The sequence below is a fragment of the Anser anser genome (assembly GCF_964211835.1).
Source record: "Anser anser genome assembly, chromosome: 25".
Taxonomy (NCBI): domain Eukaryota; kingdom Metazoa; phylum Chordata; class Aves; order Anseriformes; family Anatidae; genus Anser; species Anser anser.
The window spans coordinates 4,167,437-4,189,192 of NC_139746.1; the positions used below are offsets into that span (position 1 = coordinate 4,167,437).

Here is a 21,756-nt window from a genome sequence, read left to right on the forward strand (position 1 = left end):
GGCCCACCTCTCAAGGCTGTCCAGGTCCCCCTGGATGGCATCCCTTCCCTCCAGTGTGTCAACCACACCACACAGCTTGGTGTCATGGCAAACTTGCTGAGGGTGCACTTCATCCCACTGTCCATATCCCCAACAAAGATGTTAAACAGCACCAGTCCCAATACCCCTGAGGAACACTACTCATCACTGATCTCCTTTTGGGCGTTGAGCTGTTGACTGCAACTCTTTGGGTGTGACCATCCAGCCAATTCCTTACCCTGTGAGTGGTCCATCCATCAAGTCAATGTCTCCAGTTTAGAGACAAGAGACAAGTTCTATAGTGTTTGAGACTTCACAGAATTACAGAATTGTAGGGGTTGGAAGGGACCTCAAGAGATGTGCTCGTGATGAGATGAGATCATCAGGTCCAACCCCCAAAATGGGACTTCTTTCAAATGATGGACTTTTTTCCATCAAAGTCAATTTCTTGGAGTTTTGCGGTTATAAAGAAATCACAGCTTTTATTGTAGTGTTTCTTGTTCATGTTGTTAAGAAAATAAGGAAACTGAAGTGCTCTCTGGCTAATAAAGGAGAAAGTTGATAAACAAAATGTACGTACATTTTAGTAGTCCTGATTTTGGACTTGACCTGTGATTTTGGGGAACTGAAAGTCATTGTCAGTAAATTTGAATCCCAGTAGTTTCCAAATTGCAGTAGAGGACGATTTTATTTGTGAGAAGACTGTGTGCAGAGGAGGGTTTTCAAGATACCAGGTTCAGTGTCCGCCTGGAGACACTCTTGTTGCAAGTAAGGCAAACTGCATCTTGGGCCGTATTAGGAGGAGTTTGGACAGCAAATTTAGAGGTTGTTTCCCCCTCAGCTTGGCACTGTTTAGAGTATATCTCTGTACTGTGTCCAGTTTTGAGTCGGTATCCCATACTTAGACTGTGGCGTCCTGACATCACTTGTGATTTTCCTGAAGTTGCATTAAGACCAGGGTCTTAGATGCACAGTCTGTGTTTCCGGGGGTCATTACCTCCTCATGGGTACACTCTAGAGCTGTCTCAGTCACTCATTTCTTAACTGTCTGGGAAATAGCTAATGAATTTGCAGCTTATGAAAGTAAAGTTTCCATAAGAACCGTGTTGATATGCTTCCTTTGGGGGGGATGATGGCATTTTAATTACATCTTGTATGAGGAAAGAACTGTTCCAGTAAATGTAGAAAAGGTTTTTAATAGGAGAAAATGATAAAAGAGATCTCAAACCTTACATACCCCGAAGTGGTTCTAGATTCTTTGAGCTGAAATAGCTGAAACACCAATTCAGGCACAAGTACAGAGCCTGAAATTCTAGCCTGTGAAACACTTTTGTGAAGGAAGCTAGAGACTAAAACAGGCTTTGAATTGTACGGAGTTCTGTTCAAACCCACAGTAGGTGTCACTGGTGTTAGAAGTTCTCAATCTAAATTGCTTTTTTCTGTCCATTCATTTCTGCATTTCTACTTGGACTGCAGTCTCTGAACGCATCCATGATTCATATGTGTTTCTAAAGGACTTGGCTTGCTTTCAGGTGTTACACAAATAACAGTCATTACAAAATACATGTCAAAATAAAATCAAAGCATCTGTCTGAAGAAAAACCTGAGGAAACTCGTCAATCTTTAGTTGTCACCAACACAAAATAGAAGACTCAGATAATTATTTGTTTTTATACTTTTTAAAATCTTTAGTAAATAGAACCATAGATTCTAGTCCAGGTTAGCTACAATCAGCTTAAATAAATTATCTGTACTGTATATATGCATATATATGTGTGTGTTTGCATATATATATATACATACTGTGATACTCTTATATCAATTTAATCCTGGACTATATAGCATTGGTAATAATTCAGTACTCATTTAAATACAGCTCTATAAACAACATTGATGTTTTTAAAGGTGCTTATCATAGATTTCACTGTCTGTTTGCAGAACAACTTTGCTAGTGGGAAGTGAGCATTGTAGGTAAGGATGTTTTGGGGAGGAGAATGAACATGTTGCCAAACACTGTTGCTTTGGAAGGAGATGCAATGACAAGAGCCAAAATGGAGAACTTCTGGGCTGTTCCCCTAGTAACTGGTCCTTCAAACATTTGGTAGCATGTAGAAGAGCACTTCAGAAAAGACTCTCTTGGATTAGTCAAGTAATTCTGTCAAACCTTCAGATGCACTTGTGTATTCTGCTTCCTCTGAGCTGCATGGGCTGTGAAGAAATATCTTCAGTCATGGAGAGATTGATTTTATTTTTTTTGCATTCAGTTCTGAAATAAGTGAGAGGGGAAATGGGTGGCAGTGTTAACTTTTTGCTGTTCTTAATGCAGTGAGGGAGAGTCAAATCTGCTAAAAATCAGCAGCTGAAAGTTAGCTTGTTGCATCCACAGCCTGTCCCCGCTACCTTCACATAGAGCCTTGCATTATCGTCAAAGGTGTACGTGATACTGTCTGGTGCCTTCACTCATTTTGTACTGTGCCTACCGATTCTCCTCAGCCCTGTATTAAGATCAGCAAATTCAAGGTTGCTGTAGTCCAGGTTATAACACCTTTCTCTCTTCTATCCATTCAAGGATGGAAGTGGTGCACTGTAAGCCATTGAATAGGAGCCAGAGATAATTCAGTTTTAATTAAATTATTTGAAGTTGCAAAAATGAAAAAAAGGCAGCTTCAGTTATGGAGCTCTCTGTGCCTTGATTATTCTCTGTTAAGCTGCCTCTGTGCTTCTGCCCCAAGTTTGTCATGGAAACAGTACCAGCAGAGCAAATTGTGTCCTTCTGAACACCAAGTGTTCCTTTGCCGAGTCCGTTTCATCACTGGGGGTTGGGAGACGCTCTCATAGATTGATTCTGCTTAACCAGCTAGAGAAATTCTCACAAGTGATCTTCCTGCTTCTTTACCTTCAGGATCTAGAATAAAGTGTTAAGTGATATGTATTATCGCTCAGATTAGTTAGAACATGGGATTCTGGCATCCCAGCATCTCTGAAGGCAGTAGATATGAAGAATTGAGATATTTTTTAATTAAAAAAAAAAAAAGTTTATGAATGTGATAGTATTTAGAGATGTGCAGCACTTAACTCAGGTCATCTTCAGATTTCCTTCAGGCTGCTGCTCTGAGATCCTATTCTAATATCTACATTCTCTTATCATTTCCCTCAATTCAAACAAAATATTTTTGTTCCTTTGTATATGTTAACCACAGGTTGACACAGGATGAATCTAATGTTGTGTAAGCTGACATGTGAGGTTAATGGAAAGGTAAATGATGTTTAAAGCACAAAAGACTGTAACAAAGATCTGCCATTTCACAGTCTTGTGGTTTAGTTTTCATCCATCTTGCCAGATGGTGAACTGCCAATTAAATCCTACCTAGTGGATTTCAGAAAACTGGTTTGCAGTCAATCAGAAATGACATCTTCATCTTTGTTGGCTGCAGTGGTTTCCCTGGCTGAAGCCACACTGCTATAGAGGTTTCCTTTCAAATCTTCCCATAAGCTCATGCTCCATCTGCCCTGGACACCAGGGAGTGCAGCATAATGAAGAAGTCCAGATCAGTAATTAGGTCAGATTTGCTACTCCCCCACTATCAGCAGTGAGCCCCAGTGTAGGGGTTTGGGGAAGTGAAGTTCTGGTTTCTGAAATTCCAGTGTCCTGTTGAGCCATCTTTTCAAGCAATTTTCTTCAGCCATAAAGGTTGGAAACTTTTGGTTTTCAATGAAAGGTTACCTTCTGAGGTAGCTTTCTGATTTACTTCTGATCAGTTTTGGCTTCATAAGACATCCAACTTCTTCAGCTTTGACAACCTTACTATAAATGCATTTAAAGTAAGGACAGAAGTATTTTATGGAGATAGCTTATGCTTGCAGATTGTAGTGTGAATTTCTGCAGAAACGTCCACTCAAAATTTCCCAATCCATTTGCCTTCAAAGGCAAACCATGCAACTGACTTTATTGCTACAACAAAGTAATTCTTATTATCTGGAATAAAACCTTATGGAAAACGACTACTCCAATCTTTTAAAAAAAATAATGATGCAATTTATTTAAATGTCTACTAACACGCACTCAGGTACAATCGAGATGAGTACAATGTAAGCTTTATATCAGAGTGTAAAGGTACAGAGCTTCAGATTTCCACTAGCGCTCAGAATTAGCCCATGGGCACTTGGGAATATAGATGACCCTGGTCCACGTTGCTGCTGGGTGAAACTGGCTTGTAGAGTACCAGTCTAGCTCCTCAAGTGGTGAATTTGTTTGCATCCTGCTCATTCTTCATCTGGTGGAGAATTCAGCTGATGTAGACTTGTTTTTCAGAACTTCTTGGCTGCTGCTGGGGACAATAGATGTCTGTCACCACTGCTGTTACCAGTGCTTGGCAGCATGAATGGGACAAGTGAGAGAGAAAACCAGTAAAAGGAATAATCTCTCTTCAAGATGAAAGGCAGCTTCTGTCTTCCCTTTCACAGATCCTGTGACACAGATTCAAAAGCACTGATGAATTTCGGTCTCCTTGTAGCAAAAAGTTACAGCGATGCTAGGAAACTAATAATAATTTATCCAGATTGTGCAGAATTCAAGATAAATGGTGCAACAAAGTATCGTTTGATGCCTTGTTTAAAGGCACATTCGCTCTCCAAGACACAGTAGCTCATTCAGCTGCTCCCTGTCTCATCCTAGCTGTAGCTGCAGCTTGTATAATTCAACAGATATGAGGGAGGGGAGCCCCCACAGCAATAACTTTATGGTTTGGTTCCAGTCCTATATAGTGAAGAAGTGCAGGGAAAGGTACTCTGAAATCTATAGAATTAGGACTGCATATATAATTCCTGTGGTCCAGTGATTTGAGTCTGTTTGATTTCCAAAGGTAAATACACAAATCTGACCAGAACTTCCTTGCATTTTACCAGAATTGAGACAAACGAGCACAAAGGCCTTAGGTACTTCTTGCTTTTAGAAAGTATGTGGGAGATAGCAGTGCTCTGCCGTGAGTGCTCCACATCTGAATCGACACTTGTACACTCTGGCCTGGTTAGAAGGACATCCCTGGAAACTAATGCCAATCCTGTCTAGCCTAGGCTATTTTCAACGCTCCTTTATGAAATTAGCTTGCATGGCTTTCTCCTCCTCGGCTTTTGAAGTGGTAGGTGACTACTGGCTAGCCTAGGGACTCTGCTGAGCAGCTACAACGGAGCGATGACAGCACATATCCTTGTGGTACTGTTTTTAGCCATAGGGTGGACATCAGGGGTGCCTAAAAGGTGGTGCTCCCTGCGGTCACCTGGTGTGACCTTGTTCCACTGAATCCCCTAAGGAGCACCAGAGAGTTTTCCTTGTAACCTGGCCGTTGTTTTGCTTTGTTTGTTTCTAACTCCAGAAGACCACCCATAGAGATCACATCACCCTTTTGCATGCCCTGAACCATGAGGGTGGTTGTTCCTGCGCCTGCTGTCCATGTAGGTCTGTGAGGATAGTTCCTGGTTTTTCCCTCTGCCTGTGGTCATTCTCAAGGACTTGTTCCAGTGGCATCTGTCTCCAGCAACAGGCACTTCTCATGCCTGCTGTGAGGTTTAAGGGCTGGTGAGTGTCATTGCCCTCAAGGATCAGGCCCTGCCTCAAGAGGACCTTACAAATTTCTTGGTAGTTCCTCATCTGCGTGAGTCCATGGCTTCATCTCTATCTCCAGGGTTCTGCTGAACTGTTCAACCAAGACAGTTGTGTTGTTCCTTTTATATTTTGTATGGTAATAACTTGCTCTGTTTCTTGCTCTACCAGATTGTTAGGCAAGTTTATTCCTAGAAAATCTGTAAGTGTGTTAGTATATTGCTTTACAGGGGTGAAGAGCCTTTGGGCCCTTCTGATGCAGCGTACGTAGTGACTACAACGAATTGCTTTTGCAGTTAAGCTGTTGCTCTGAGCTTGCCCCTTGAAAAATGATTCAATAAAGAGGCTCTTTTAATAGCAGGCTGGCTTATGTTCTCTGACCTGTAGTGTCTGTGATTCCTGCATTGACACTGAGATATTTTTATACACGGAGACAAACAATCGGAATATGTACTACCCACAGACAATAGCCTACAGATAACGTATCAGGTTACTGTGGGCAGAGCAGGGGAAACAAAACACTGTGTCCTGAGCTTCTTCAGTAAGAGCTGTTAGAACAAGCCACGTGAGATTTTGCTTTTTGTTCAGAGAGAAGTTTGTTCCCTCCCACTCTAACATTTGCCCTAGAATTTCTATGCCTGTTTGGGCAGCAGCTGCTGAACTGCAGTGAGCTGCAGCTGAGTTTGTTACTAGACATCTCCCCTGGCTGGGCTCAAAATGAAGTCTTAGGAGATTTGCAGCTGATAGTTGCAGTGAAATGCAGACAAGCCCGGCAAATGGAAAGGGAAGCTGAAGTTCAACCAGGAAGGAGGCATGCACGAAGCCTCAAGGAAGTCTCTAGCTTGGGTATCCTGAAAGATTCACTTTATCTCAGAAATTACAGGTGTAATGCAAGAAGTGTTGTCTCAGCCTGGGACCTGGTTTATGTAGGAATCAAGCTGCACTGAGACAATTTAAGGCCAGATTGTTAATGGCACGGACTAATCTTCTTGCTTCAGTTATCCTATTGGTTCCTTCTGGTGGCAAAATCCATAAATCTGCCCATTTTCTGTGCTTCTTTCCTTGGTAACCTCATGGGACAACATATTAATTGCAGCCTCTTAGAACATAAGCTGAGCTGCTTAAAAGGCACAGTGAACTTCTCTGTGTTGGTGATTTGACATTAGCTTTAACCATCTTGCTGCAGAGAGAGCTGAAATAGTTCACTTCCTGAGTCTTTCCTTGTGAGATTCCTGCTTTTCAACAAAGCCTCAGGGTGGGAAGAGGAGGATTTGGCATCCAGTTTGCATTTGAAAAAGGGAGCTTCCCTGCTGATGCACATGATAGAGCAAAATAAAAAAAATTAAAAAAACAATTGCCTCTACCCTGTTGTGCAATAGTGGAAGTTAAGAACAAGCTTCTCAAGCTCCTTAGTAATTTAGGCCAAGTTTTGTTGGCCTAAATCTTGTCAAGAACGCTTAGGACCAACACATTAATTTACAGAGGATCAAATGCTAGGGAATAAATGAAGAGATCATAAACAGTCTTACTCACAAATGAAATATGTTATTAACAGATACACAAAAATAACAGTATAACTTTGATTCCTATCTGTATATATTTTTGTATTAATTAGCTGTTATTGTAAGACTTTTACAAATTAACTATTTTAATTAAATTATGGTGTATTTGTTTAGTAAAGTAGATGGAAGTTACCTGGAATTTTTTACCTCTCTGGCTCAATTAATATTTAAGTATTTTTCTCCAAGTGGGATGGTATAAACATGAAAAACTTAGGGCAAATGTTCCAAAATACCAGAACAGAATTCTCCAGTGCCCAAGAAATCTCGAGGACCCTGTTCATTCAGATGTAGCAGAGCATATTGCCAAAGAAAGGCAGAAGACTGTAGCCCATTGAATATTAATTCTCCCAAGTAAGTAAATGATTGGTAATTTCTATTTACGTACAAAAGAAAGTGCCTGTTGTAAACTGGTGCATTTCTCCGTGGCTACTACCTCTCATGGGAGCAGGGCTGTAAATCAGGATTATTAACACAAAAAAAATCATAAAGGACTATTTTAAGTTATTTTAAACATACTCCTGGTTTAGTCAGAATGAGTAGGTCTTTTTTTTTAGGAGGGTTGCGATAGTATATGAGCTATGTTTTGTGCATTAAAAGAAAGGAATACTGTTGAACTGCTGAAACTGCAGAACCAGAAGAAAGGTGGAAGAGAAGACCCAAGTGTTTTATTTTGAAATGTATTTTTCTGCAATTCATTTTCCACAGAGATTTTTGTTATTGATCAGTAATCAAGAAGCATCTGAAAACAGCTTCCTCTTAGGTGCTTTAGGCATGTATTTGGTGCTGACTGTTTCGTGTAACATAGCTTTGACAGGTTCTTGACAGCATCCTCTTGTAACCACGAAAAAGTCGACAATATTGCAGGAGCACAGAGATAACACTTTGCCAATGGAAAGTAGGGTCTTCAAGAGATGGTGCAGTTCAAAGAGTAGAAGTTTCGGTTTCTGCAGTCACTGGTTCTCCTTTTCTTGGTACTAGAAGATATTTGCAGAGTGACACCCTTATAAATTCAATTACCTTTGTGGAAAATAAACTCACAAATGCTAAATTATTTCTTGTGTCTCATAATAGCTTTGAAAGCCTCTGCAAAGGGGCATAGCCCAGTCTTGCAAGGTGAGGGAGTGTGGACTTAGGCCCCTCCGTGATTAATCCATTTGATTTCAGCTTCAGCAGGTTTTGCACAAAATAGCTTGTTCATTAGTGATTACTGAATTGAATGCCTTACTGTGAAATTTCCCTTGTAAACCTTGAAGTTAGAGAGGCTGTCTTCACCTGAACCTTTCTGAAGAAGAAATAGGTTTGAGATAAAAGACATCTCACAGACTGTGTTTTGCCTTACCTAGCTTTGGAAAGCTGTACAATTTAGTCCTCAGGCTTTCTGCTTCCATATTCCAGAGAGCTGATAAGCTTCCATGATGAGACCATCTCTGCAACTGAGATGATGAATCTGTGATGTTGAAATCAGTACAAACATCATCCTCTTTGAGTTTGGAACAAGATTCAACTGAAAAGTGAGTCAGAGCATACATCCAACATGTACAAACTTCCCTTAGGAGGAATTTCAGGGTTTGATTTCCCAATGATGTTCATAAAAGTAGGATTGGTCCTATAATTCATGGTTAAACTCAAAACCTCAATAACAAAGTAATTGTAGCTCTGGTTAATCACACTCTGTCCTCATCAGCTGCAACTGGCTTGTTTCTGTTACAGTGAGATTTTATACCATGACCATAACAAACCAACAGGAAAGAAAGAGAAAAGGATTAAACTAAATTAAGGAGTCGTGCAGGATAGTTTAAATAGTTTTTTTTTAAAAAAGAACCAAACTTGTTGGCAAGCTGCCCTGACACCTGGCAGGAACATTCCCTTTAAGGTGTTTGGAAAATTTTAGACCAGTTTCCGATGTGGACTGATAAGAAGTTGCTGTAAGGTTCTTCTTAAACAGCAAAAATTGATTACATCTTCATCTTCAGAGGAGCTTGTATCAAATGACTTACCTTTAAAAAAGAAAGATCAGGCCCACTTCAAGGAACCACTTAAGAACCAAGACCTAGTGCAGACCTTAAGGCAAATGTTTTCTCCATTTCTATATAGTTATGGATATCTTACAAACACTTTGTCATTGTTCTTAGCACAGGACTGGCTGGTCTAATATCACTGTTAACTGTTGCAGCAATGCCAGGATGCTGCTGAGTTTCACTGAAACTAATGAGAGCTTACACAGAGCTTTTGTGATAGCTGTCTTGTAGTAGTTAGAAAGTAGCTAGCAATCAGGCTTAACCACTGCCCCCCCTCTTATGGTAGAAATACATCTTTTTCAGTGGTCTTGGTACATCTTAAATGGTCCTTCAGGCAGTGATGCCAAAGGAATTTCCCAGAGAGGATGGAAAAGAACAACTGGGATATGGAGCTGGCCATGGAAAAGGATGGTTGAAATCAGCTGTTACATGAGGGAGCTAAATGTACAACCATTCTGTGTTTTATGCCTTAATATAATAGAAGTTGCAAAATTCCTTAGGTAGGTAATCTCTTCAGAAAATTGCTTCTGAAACTCGTTTGTTAAATGAAGACAAAAGTCAAAAGAAACCTCTGGTAGGATACTTGATCTAGAATAGTCCCTAAGCACATGGACGTATGGAGTGACAATATGGCTAGAAGAGACCACAGGCAACCATACCACATAATCACGGTTATAAACATACCACATACTATTTTTAAGTAAAACATCTTTAAACACCTACCTACTGAAGTAGCTTCCACAACTTTTTTGCTCTCATGGAAAAAAAAAAAAAAAAGAAATCTGTGAACAGTGCTGAAACGTTCTAGGCAAACACTCCGCTCTTTTTGGCTAATGAGATTAATTGCATGCCAGTGGCAGTGTGTAAAAGGTAGTGACTTATAAGAAACAGCTAATTCTCCAGAAATGCAAGGAGCAGGCAGTTAAACTGGGCCTTTTTTGCAACTTTGATTTGCCAAGTTTCCTGTTTGTGCAGTGTTCATGTGGTACCTTACTTCACACCATTTATAAAGCTATTTCCTATGGTCATGGAGGAGAAGAGGGTTTGTCGTGGAGAAGTTTAGTTGTTGAGCACAGCGATTCTATGCCTAGTCTTGCTACTCCTTTGAAACTTTTTTCTATTTATGCAGATATTTTTCTTTACGTTGTTTCACCATGAAAGGCTAAAGGTGCACAGCTAGCATAAGCAACTGTGCCTTGTGGTTATGTTTCTAGTTGTTGTGTCCCTATGTTCCCACTGGCATGCTTTAGGAGAAACTGAGGAAAGTTCTTCCAGTAAAGACCGAGGGGCCTCCTGTTTCATCAGGGTATTTATTGATCCTCTTGATCCTGAGCCAAGTCTGTAGTTCACATGGGTGCCCTCTATGTTTAACATCAAAACTAAACAGTGTTTAGGCCTTGTCATCAATGCGGTACTCTGCATAAGGTACAAGCAAGCCAAAGACCAACAGCAGGTATGACGGCTGTCTCTACAAGCCTGGGCTTCATGCCATAATCTGGGACGCCCAAGCACAGTTGATTTGAAAGCTGACAAAGCAGCATGTAGCATTTCCAACCTCATTCTGTGTTGTGTATTACAACACTGAGCTCAGGCCTGTAGCATAGAAGCCCCACTGTTTCTACTGTAACTTTTTTTACTCAGTTTCTTTATTTTCTTTACCTGCTTGAGACAATACTTGTGCTTAGACCCAAAATTTTGTGTAACTGTGAGACACAATTGTTATGTACTACACTATGTATTATAGTGCTGCAGTATCAGAAATCACTGTTCTATTTTGGGCTGAACCTTTATCTTTTCTCTTGCAGAGCCATAGCCCTGCCCCTTGGTGCCAAACTGGGTGTGAGGGACAAGCAGAGACCAAAAGCTCAGCCTAACCCCATACTGGAAACATTCTACAGTATGCACTGCAAGATCCCTAAAGAGGTGAGTCTTTCTTCTTTGCTTTCCTCTAGATTTAGCCCTTGTATCTTTACCTAAATAATATCACATTTGGAATCTTGAAGTTTGGTGATGCCACTCGGAAGCTCAACAAAGCAGCAGGAACCTCTGTAGCACTGGCCACCTGACACCGGCCAGGCACGGGGATCTTCCTGCAAATGCCATCAGCCATCAGCTCCGCTTCTGAACATGTGGGAATAACAGCTTTCCACAGATAGCACTCCAAAAAATTAAATCTCAGACTTGTTTGGACAGGAAACTCCTCTCCCAAAGGAAATAATGACAACTCCTGTTTGCTCGCTTGCCTTCTTTTCATATATTAGCAAATCACTGTCACATCAACTCCTTTGAAATGACTTCCCTTGTTGCTAGTCCTTGCAGCTTAGCCCATGTGGATTGCGTGATTCTCTTAGTTCAGGGAGGCAGGTCGTTCTGTTGCTGTGCAATCCACAAGTTTGAGATTGGCCTTTCAGGAAGCCAACTAAAATCCTGTCTGTCATTAGAGACAAAGTAAGGAGCATCAGAAAACTGCAAACACAAATGGTAGGTAGTTTTCCCTTGAGAGAGAAAAAGAGATCTTGAACATCTTGGCATTATAATTCAGTTACAATGGCTGCTGCTGAGGGAAAAAGCATTGGAAGGATAGTGTATGGTCAAGCTGTACTTGGATTTAGCCTTGTCATTGGAGACCCTGGATGTAACCACTGTGGTAAGTAAGCGAATCACTGTGGTGATTCCACACTGATGGCTGGCTAAACTCCACCCCACCAATTTCTCACTCCCCCTCCTCAAAAGAACAGGGGGAGAAACTGTGATGGAAAAGGGCTCAAGAGCTGAGGTAAGGACAGGGAGAGGGAGATCACTCACCAACCACCATCTCAGGCAAAACAGGCTCAACAGAGGGAGAGAAACAGGGGGAGAGGGGAACAAGGAGGTGGTCAGTCTGTAACACTTACATCTCTGCCGCTCCTTCACAGCCACTCTCTGCCCCTGCTCCAGCATAGGATCCCTCCCACAGCATGCCGTCCTTATCAAACTGATCCTGTGTGGGCTTCCCACAGGCAGCAGCTCTTCAAGAACTGCTCCCACATGGCTCCATACCACAGGGGCCATCCCCCAGGAGCAAACTGCTCCAACATGCGTCCCCCACAGGTGGCAGCTCCCCCCAGACCCCCTCCTCCTGCGTGGGCTCCTCTCCACGGGCTGCAGCTCCGGCCCGGGGCCTGCTCCTGCGGGGGCTCTCCATGGGCCGCAGCCTCCTCCAGGCCACATCCACCTGCTCCACTGGGGGGCTCCTCCACAGGCTGCAGCGTGGAGATCTGCTCCGTGTGGGACCCATGGGCTGCAGGGGGACGGCCTGCTCCACAAGGGGCCTCTCCACAGGCCGCAGGGGAACTGCTGCTGTGTGCCTGGGTCACCTCCTGGCGTCCTTCACTGACCTTGGTGTATGCAGGGTTGTTTCAGTCGCTCACTCCTCTCTCCCAACTGCTGTGGCAGAGTAGTTTTTTTCCCCTTTCTGCAATGTGCTATTCCAGAGGCACAACCAGCATTGCTCGTGGCTCAGCTCTGGCCAGCAGTGGTTCCCTTTTGGAGCCAACTGGAGCTGGCTCTGATCTGACCTGTGGCAGCTGCTGGGCTCTGCTCACAGAGGCCACCACTGCAGCCCCCCAACTACCAAAACCTTGCCACATAAGCCCAGTGCAATCACATTTCTTTTCAGTGCCTTTTTGCAGGCTTTCTTGGCCTTGAAGCAAAAGCTATTAGCCACTACCAAAGACATGAGAAGGGGTTCCAGTCCTAGTACAAACAAGTAACTGCCTTGATGAAGCCGGTGCAGCATGTTTCATACTGCAGTGGGGCATGTAGAGCTCTGGGACACTCAGTACCTGCTTAAAAATAAAAGAATAGAGGCTGAAATAAAAACGAAGGCATTCATCTTGGTTGTGCAGCCAGCCCTTTTCCCTAGCAGTCGGGAGGAATGTTCTCAGAACACTTGCCATGGTCCCTGATCTTCCTCTTGCCTGTCTGAGAAATCTACAAGTTTCTCAAGAGAACTACTCCCATTGCAGCGATCTAACTCAAGGCCTACCTTTGTAAGCAGGCTTTCCACACAGCTGTCCCTGCACTTACATTGCACTGAAGGAGCAGAAGTCTGCACTTTTATCCTAGAGAATGTAGGATATCAGAGTGAATGCTGACTGTGAGACTTCTGACATCATTCTGACTTTCTGACATGGAGAAAGAATTGTGCAGCTGGCTGATGTCTTACTGACTCAATTCACTGGTTGCATCTCAGTCTTTCAGCTTCCCCCCTCTCCTGTGAGCGCTCAGACTCCTGCTTATGATTCAGCTTTTACAAGATGTGATTTTGCTCTTCTCAGCAGCCATCTCCTTGGGAGGAATACCGCATTACGGAGCAGTTGGAGAATATAAATCAATGTCTCCACTTGACTCCACCACAAGAACAAAAGTCACTAAGTAAAAATAGAAAGGAGTATATCTGAAAATGACTACTGGGCACATTTTTTCACAGCACTCTCAAAGTATGTAAATCACTGTCACATGATAACATTAAGGTAAACACATTCCATGAAAACCTATTGCTTTACTTAAAAAATAAGATTATCCTTGATGACACTTCAGAAAGGAATATAAAACATGATGACTTCTTCCGTGTCACACTCCAAACTCTTTAAGAGCCTAAGGACAAGAAGGAAGGTAATTGCAGTATTTCTCTGAGTAACCTATTGAAAAATTATCCCTACAGGTTTACCACAACAGGAGAATATCTGGTAGGAAAATGGTGTTGCCTCTGCTCATGACATTGGTCAGGTTATTCCCTGATATTGCATCAGGATGCTGAAAGGCATGACAAGATTCAGTGTAGAACTTCAAAAATTATTTAAGCTGCAGTAAAACTTTCTTGGAGTGACAGATTTAAGGGACTCAGTCCCTTATGGCTGAGCGAAGTGATTGAACAAGAAACACCTGTGAGAACAGACCAGAGTTTGAAAGTTGAAACCAGAGATGATTACATAAAAAAAAAAAAAACATAAAGATTTAACATTTAGTATTAATAACCAGTTGCTTACAAGGGGAAATGAAAGGTGTTCTATTATCTGAAATCTCTATAGTAGCAATGGACAGCTTTCTGAAAGGTGCCATAACTTGAACAGATTTGGGCTTGCTGGGAATCTCCATTGGGGTTCTGTGGTGGCTCAGACCAGATGGCCGTGTGTCCGTTATGACTTTCAAACCTGAATCTGAACCCTGCTTCCTCACCTGTTTTCCAGAGTGAGCTGATCAGTTTAGCCAAACAATGCGACCTGCCAGTGAGAAAGGTGGAGAGGTGGTTCCGGCGCCGGAGGAACACCGACCGACCGAGCCTATCCAAGAAGTTCTGCGAGGCCTGGTGAGCAGGAGCAGAAGCCATGAGCTGCAGGGGCCTTTCACTGGCACTGAGCTCAGCGGGCAGTTTGCTGCCTCCCAGCCTGCCCTGCACTCCTCCACGGAGAGCATCCTGAGTCTTCCCTGCCCTACCTGATTCTTCTCTGGCTCTGCTGCTGCTTCTCTATTACTGAATCATTCCTTGCTTTTCCGCTTTGTTTTCACTCCCGAGACTCCTTTTACTCCTATCTCACCGTAATCCTTATAGGGCACCAGTTTCTGACTTTGTAAGACTGATGCTCTGCTTCAGAACACTATCCTATCTGAAAAACTCCCTATTGTTTTGCTTCCTACTGCTTCCTGCTGCTTTGCTGCTGCTTCCATGCCTCCAAAATAGCCTACCATTGCCTCTCTGTTTCTCTCTTTGCTTCTCTGTGAGCTGATTCTTTCTGCTACATATTTTTTGCAACTGTTCTCCTTTGTATTGCTTTCGAAAGTCACAGACAGTGGTCTAGACTATATTCTGCTGTCAGTTGACTTCAGCTTCCCTGAAAGTCACAGAACAGAACCCTTTTATAATGGCAGAAAAGCCTATGTGAAATCTTTTCCTGGGAGCAAAACTTGGCAACAGCTATGTGGAAATCCTCTTTGTATGGAGGCACAAGGAGGTCTGGCAAAAGCTGATCATCATTAGGTTCCTCACTTTTTGGGTACTTTAACTTCTGCAGATTAAAAAAAAAAAAAAATCTCACGTCAGCCACTTCTGTAAATGTTAATCTTGACTGAGCTTTCCACAGATACTGCAGAGCGATAACCCTGATAGACTTCATCTGGACACACGTTTACTTGTTCAGTGCTACACTTGGAGGCCACAGTGACCTGACACATGACAGCCTGTCGTACAACTGAGCTGTGCAGCTCTTGTAGCTCTGTGGCTGTCAGTCCTTGTTCCCGTGCCTAGGCAATCTTTCTGGGCTGGGATTACCTCCTTGCAGGAAGCCAAATGAGTCATCTTCAGGGTCATTTTACACCAAGAAATCAAAGTCTGCAAAGCTCTTCAAGAAACTAATGTTCTACACTAATGTCCATACCCTTGTGAGCAGGTCCCAGATAGTTACCTGGGTCTGTAATTCCCAGATCCCTTGTGGGGGCTCCACTAGGTCCTCATGCTGGGGCAGTGTTTTAAAATCTCAGCCTGAGGTCTTTACAGACCTTAAGATCTGAGAGCTTGTACTCTAGCCCATCACATGGTAGACCATCACCCAGCAACTGTTTCCACACAACAGTCAGAGCAGTTCCTGAATGTTGGGGTTTGGTGGAAGTAGAAATTAACCCATAGTACAGAATTACATTCAGAGGAATGTTAAGAGTCTTTTGGTAAAAATTCAGAAATTGGCCCCTCTTAGAAATGTTAGTTTTGTCTCAGCTTTCCACAGAGAAGGAGGATTCTCCTGATCTCAGTTGAAATGCCTTACTTATGAGTGGCTGCTCTGCTATGCTTGTAAGGAAGTAGGTTCATCCAGGAAGGCCACATGAAGGAAGAAAATACCTACAGTGTCATTCATCTGACTAGAAGTGTGTATCTATAGGGTAGACATGACTTCTGAGCTAATCACCTCGTTGTCCATTTAATATTCAACCTCTAATTCAAAAATCCTGCCTAAAAAACCTAATGGAGAAAACAAAACAAACAAAACTTCTGCTCTCACTGATTATGTCTTTCTTGAAGCTCCTGGGGTTTGTTTCACTAACAGATTGAGTTTCTCTCTAAAAATGTTGTATCTTCTGATTTGTTATGGAGATTTTGGGGTTTATTAACCCAATTTAGGGGTTGTTGTAGGCAGTTTTATTTCTTTGAAGATTTCCTGTCTTTAATCTATTATAACTCATTTATTCTGTTGGGATAAAATTCCTATTTTCCTAATGTGTGTATATATTCAGTACAGTGTGTCTCTGTCCAGTAAACACAGCAGACATATTTTATAAGTACTTCTGTGTGGATTTAATGTGGATAAATCATTAGCAGCTCTGACTGAGACAAAACATGACAGTAATCAATTGCTTTACATGATAATGAATTTAGCATGCCTGATCTCCAAAAGCCTATGAGGGAAGTTGGCACTGTTTATGACTTTTACACATGCCTCTACTGGTACTGTGAAGAGTTGGGATGATTATCTGGGTGATTTTATTCAGCGATATTCTCAGAGTTTCTATCATCTAAAGCAGAAGAATTGCCCTTCATGGAATCTGTTGAATGTACCAGAATGCAAAAAAAAAAAAAAAAAAAAGTTGCAGTTATGATCTGGACAAACTTTGAGCATATTGATGTTTTTCTTTGATTTAGTAGTGTCATTCTTTGAACAAAAGTGATTGATACACAGAACTGGAGCTTTGTGGCTGATGGGATACTAACATACCTTCTTTGTTTGTAGCTGGAGGTTTACATTTTACGTCATTTCTTTCTTCACTGGACTTGCTGTCCTGTACGACGTGAGTATGCAAACAGTGCCACCTGCTGTTCTCCCCAGGGAGTGCCTGCAGGAATGGCAGTTTTTGTTGCCAAACCCGTGCGTTCAAACTTTCTTTCAGAGGTTTTCCCATCATGTCTTTGTCCTCTGCACAGCACACAATCTTTTGAGAACATAAATATATTGAACCATGCTTATTTTAAGAACTCCAACTCAAAACCAAGAGTTTTGCTCTTCCTCTGCAAAAGCAGTAGACAATTAGGGTTGTGAGACACTGTCAGCAGTTGTAAAAATACATTTCTGTGATACGGGAGGTAAAACATTTATCTGAGACAGGAGCTGCAGGGCCTGTTCGTGTGTTGTATATAATACTTGTTTAAGGTAAAATGCTTAGGCTTCTTTTGGAGCATGGTCTACGTTTTAGTAATTTTATGTATGTGTTTTCTCTTCTTTACCCAAGATGTGAGAGGGTGATGAGGTTGATGCTTCTGCCTTTTCTCTGATTTGATAAATAATGATTTCTCTTGATACAAATGGAACAGCCTCAACAGAAGAAGATTGAGGCTTGAATGATATGGGTTTGAATCTGAGGCAGAAGAGGTGTACCATATGCTCTAATCCAGACCTGTGGTCACTAAGCTGGGACAAGGGGCACCTGTCATCCTCTGGTTGTATTTTAGAGGTTACCCTGGCTCTTTTGCTGAATCCAATTCCTTGGGTGGGCTTTGCGAAAATATTCTACACTGAGACCTTCTGATGTGGTAAATAATGGAAAATCTGCAGATCCCAAGACAGGAGGCACAGACTATACTTGCACCTGCTTGTTTTTGTAACGACTGAAGACGTATTGAACTTAGCAACTTTTAAGGGAAAATTTAAGTTACTCTATGAGTCTGCAGATTCCAGGATGAGCTAGCAGTGGAGTGGTATCTAAATCCCACCTGTAATGCTTTTTGATTCTTTACATCAAAATAAAAGGTTATATTCTATTTCTCTGTTTCCAATAAAACACAACAAATCTGTAGTAGTAACAAACTACAGGAGTTAGGTGGTTGATAAGAGAAGAATTCCTCTGGGATCTTCCCATTCATGTTGCATTTTCTTTCCAGAAGCCTTGGTTTTGGGACCATAGAGAGTGCTGGACAGGATACCCACAACAGGTGAGTCATCCAGGAGTGAAAATTGCTGTAATAAATCATGTATTCTCTTTAGATATCTTTTCAAAATCAGATTACTTTAGGGACAAAAGAGAGGGCACCGATTGAAATTCATATTGATAAGCCATAAGAATTCAAAACCAGGCCCCTATCAACAGAGAACATCTTAATATTTTGTTTACTCTACACACAATAGAGGAGGAGTCAATACGGCAGAAGACGACTCTACAGTAGTAACGGGAAAGCGAGCCTTCTGACCAGGCGAGCAAAGAAACTGAAAAATAGGGATGCTCCAAGTTTAGTTTATAGAGGAGACTGAGGCTAGAGTAGGACATTTTGTCCAAGAGGGAGAAGCGAAGACTTCAGTGGAAAGCCTGTAGAGCAGAGGACGTTCTCTGAGTGATACACTCCAGAATAACCTCTAAGAAAATTGCCAGCTAGGCACAAAATATGCTCCTAGGTCATCAAGGAACAAGGGCAACAACAAAAAGCGAAGTACTTTTTACCCAGCTGCCTCTGCAGCTTTCCTGCAGCCCACTTTAGGTACTGGAAGGCCTCTATAAGGTCTCCCCTGAGCTTTCTCTTCTCCAGGCTGAACAACCCAAACTCCCTCAGCCTGTCTTCATAGAATGGGGCTTCACACACTGAGCACAGGACCAATCACCTGCTCTACTTTTCCCCCTTAGGTTTTTATGACTTGTGTATAGCAGCAGCCTTCCTATATAACATGTTACAAAGAGATAAATGTCATTAAAGTGAAAGATCTGATTTCAGCTTTGGAAAAGATTCCTTATCCTGTTAGAACAGCTGCCTTCTACAGGCTTAATTAGCATTATGAATACATTGATGAAAATCCTGGGTACCATTTCATTCCTGCTCTAAGAGTGGACAATTTTCACTGGGCTGCATCAACGGAGGAGTGACCAGCAGGTAGAGGGAGGTGATTGTCCCCATCTGCTCTGCCCTTGTGAGGCCCCACCTGGAGTGCTGCATCCAGGTCTGGGGTGCCCAGCACAAAAAGGATGTGTATCTGTTAGAATGGGTCCAGAGAAGGGCCACGAAGATGATCAAGGGGCTGGAGCACCTCTCCTATGAAGAAAGGCTGAGAGAGCTGTAGCTGTTCAGCCTGGAGAAGAGAAGCCCCCGGGGTGACCTCACTGCAACCTTTCAGTACTGAAAGAGGGCCTACAGGAAAGCTGAGGAGGGACTCTTTGTCAGGGATTGTAATGATAGGACAAGGCGTAATGATATTAAACTAAAAGAGGGTAGATACAGATTAAAGGTTAGGAGGAAATTCATCCCTCAGAGGGTGGTGAGGCACTGGAACAGGTTGCCCAGAGAGGTTGTGGATGCCCCATCCCTGGAGGTGTTCAAGGCCAGGTTGGACGAGGCCCTGGGCAACCTGATCTAGAGGGTGGCATCCCTGCCTATGGCAGGGGGGTTGGAGCTAGGTGATCTTTAAGGTCCCTTCCGACCCAAGCTGTTCTGTGATTCTGTGATGATTCTGTGATTATTTGCCCTTACCAATCCAAAAGCCTGGTAAGCGTTTCTAGCAGAATAGCCGTTTCTACTAGTATCATACATGGATCTCCTACGCACAGGATTTTACAGTACTAGAATTTCCGGGGGGGGCAGAGGGGGGGAATTAGTCTTTCATTAATTGAAGAAGAGGCTGAGGTACAACTTGATCACAGTAGCATGACAAAGTGAAAACTACCTGTGCTTTAGGGCTTTTTGATCTGGTAGTCAAAGTTAGAACAAGACCCTCGGATTGTGCATCAAGATTTGCAAAGCTGTAAATGTAATGCACAGTTTTTCACTATGATTCATACAAACAGGTGGTGTTTGAACAGGAATGTAAGGCTGAGAGGATCTCTTGGGTCCTTATTTCCTGTTTTGTGCATTTGCATTACATGTATTTTCCAGAGAAATCTAAGCCATTGTAACAGAACACTTTTCTACACCTGTAGTAAACAGAAAAGGCCAAAACCAGAGCTGGTAACATCCCACTGGAAAAGAGCAGGAACGGTCAAGAACATACCTGTGGCATAGCAGGAACAAAGAATATATTAAATACAATTTCTACCAAACAAACCATGTCCTATGCTACAGACAAGGGTAAAAGAAACATCGGTAATCTAATCTATCTTTGGAAAAAACAAAAAAAAAATCCCTTCAGATCCAGAGGATCATTTGGATAACCCCCAGAGCATTAACAGCACATACTAGCCTGCGGGATGTTAATATCCCCTCTGGTAGCACCAGTGCATCCAGCCATGCTTCCTCTTATGGCTAATCACTGGTGCATCAAAGAAAAACAAACTAAAATCTATCTTCTAAGGACAGAAATCAGCACTTTGGGTAGAGGAAACCTGAATAAATCGGTACTTGGGAGCACCATACTCCAAGATTCTTTGGAAATGCTTGTTGCAAAGCCCCTGTAGTCATAGTAATTTTTTTTAATCAGATAGGTTCTGGCTTAAAGATGCCATCTAGTGCCACAACAGAAAAATTACTTGTTAGTTAGCATGTGTCTTGCTGAGTGGGTCTAAGCTTTTAGTTTTCCAGCTGTAAAACCCCAGAAAAATTAGCCGGAACAGCACAGACTACTGTTCACACTCAGATTGTACTTTCCCCTGTTAGTTTGATTAGACTAAAAAATACATGTTAGAGTCCAAGATGTCTGAAGCATCTCCCCCTGAGTGCTAATAAATGGAATGATTTATTCAGGTACTAATCTATATCACCACGGTGAAACAGTACACCAAGTTTTTAAAGCTCTACAGTGACTGCTCAAGAATTTGCCCAGAACACCTGAAAATATTCAGAATCTTCCCCCTAGTTCTTTAAATGTTTCACATGGTATGGCAAAGTGGAGTTTCCCCTGCTATTTGCTTTTACCTCAGCACAGATGATGTTTGGTAAGTGACTGGACTGTTCAGTTGAGGATTTACCCCATGAAGCTGCAGGAACCAGATCTTGTCATTTTGGTTTATCTGATTTTTTTTGTTTGTTTGTTTTTTGTTTTTGTATAGGTAGGAGTTTTCGTTTCCAGCCCTTTCTTTACTTTATCTGATGGGTATACCACTGTCTCTTTCTTGCTGTTGCAGCCTCTCCAACCCTCTCTGTTTTGGTACTACATGCTGGAGCTCTCCTTCTACTGGTCTCTGGTCTTCACCTTGCCCTGTGATGTGAAGAGGAAGGTGAGTGACAACCCCTGGGAAGAATGAAGCACAAACAGGATCCAAGGTTAACACTCAGGAGAGTGTTCTCCAAGGTTGTATAGTGTGTATAGTGCTGGTCTGAGGTTTCAGGGGACTCGTCCTTGCTTGTTCCCAGGAATTTCCGTTACCAGTCACTGTCTTCCGTCTCCTCTGGGAGGTGGAGAACACAATCCTTGACATGGAAAGGAGTAAACTAATTCAAAATGTTCAGTCCCCCAAGCAGAAATTCCTCTGCTGGAGCGGAGGTGAGTATGGGCATTGCTTTGTGACCGAAAGGAAGCTCTTTTTATGTTTGTCTGTACTGAATCATCAGCTCTTATGGTTCTGTCTTACGATTTGCACTAACACCGGACCATTTCTGGTAGAGAGCAGAGTGTTCTTT

General features: G+C 42.4%; 1 protein-coding gene across 5 annotated transcripts in view; it reads left to right on the plus strand.

Annotated features, from left to right (window-relative positions):
- The window catches only part of CERS4 (ceramide synthase 4), a 54,491-nt gene that overhangs the window by 25,448 nt on the left and 7,287 nt on the right, over positions 1–21,756 (plus strand). For 4 of the 5 annotated variants that reach the window (XM_083811451.1, XM_083811452.1, XM_083811453.1 and 1 more), the window contains 5 exons: positions 11,003–11,120; positions 14,429–14,547; positions 16,958–17,015; positions 18,103–18,153; positions 21,261–21,353. In XM_083811451.1, coding sequence (XP_083667577.1) covers positions 11,003–11,120; positions 14,429–14,547; positions 16,958–17,015; positions 18,103–18,153; positions 21,261–21,353 — 439 coding nt within the window. Of the gene's footprint in view, positions 1–8,577; positions 8,691–11,002; positions 11,121–14,428; positions 14,548–16,957; positions 17,016–18,102; positions 18,154–21,260; positions 21,354–21,756 lie in introns of those variants that run through there. The other variant, XM_083811455.1, reaches the window with a different exon arrangement.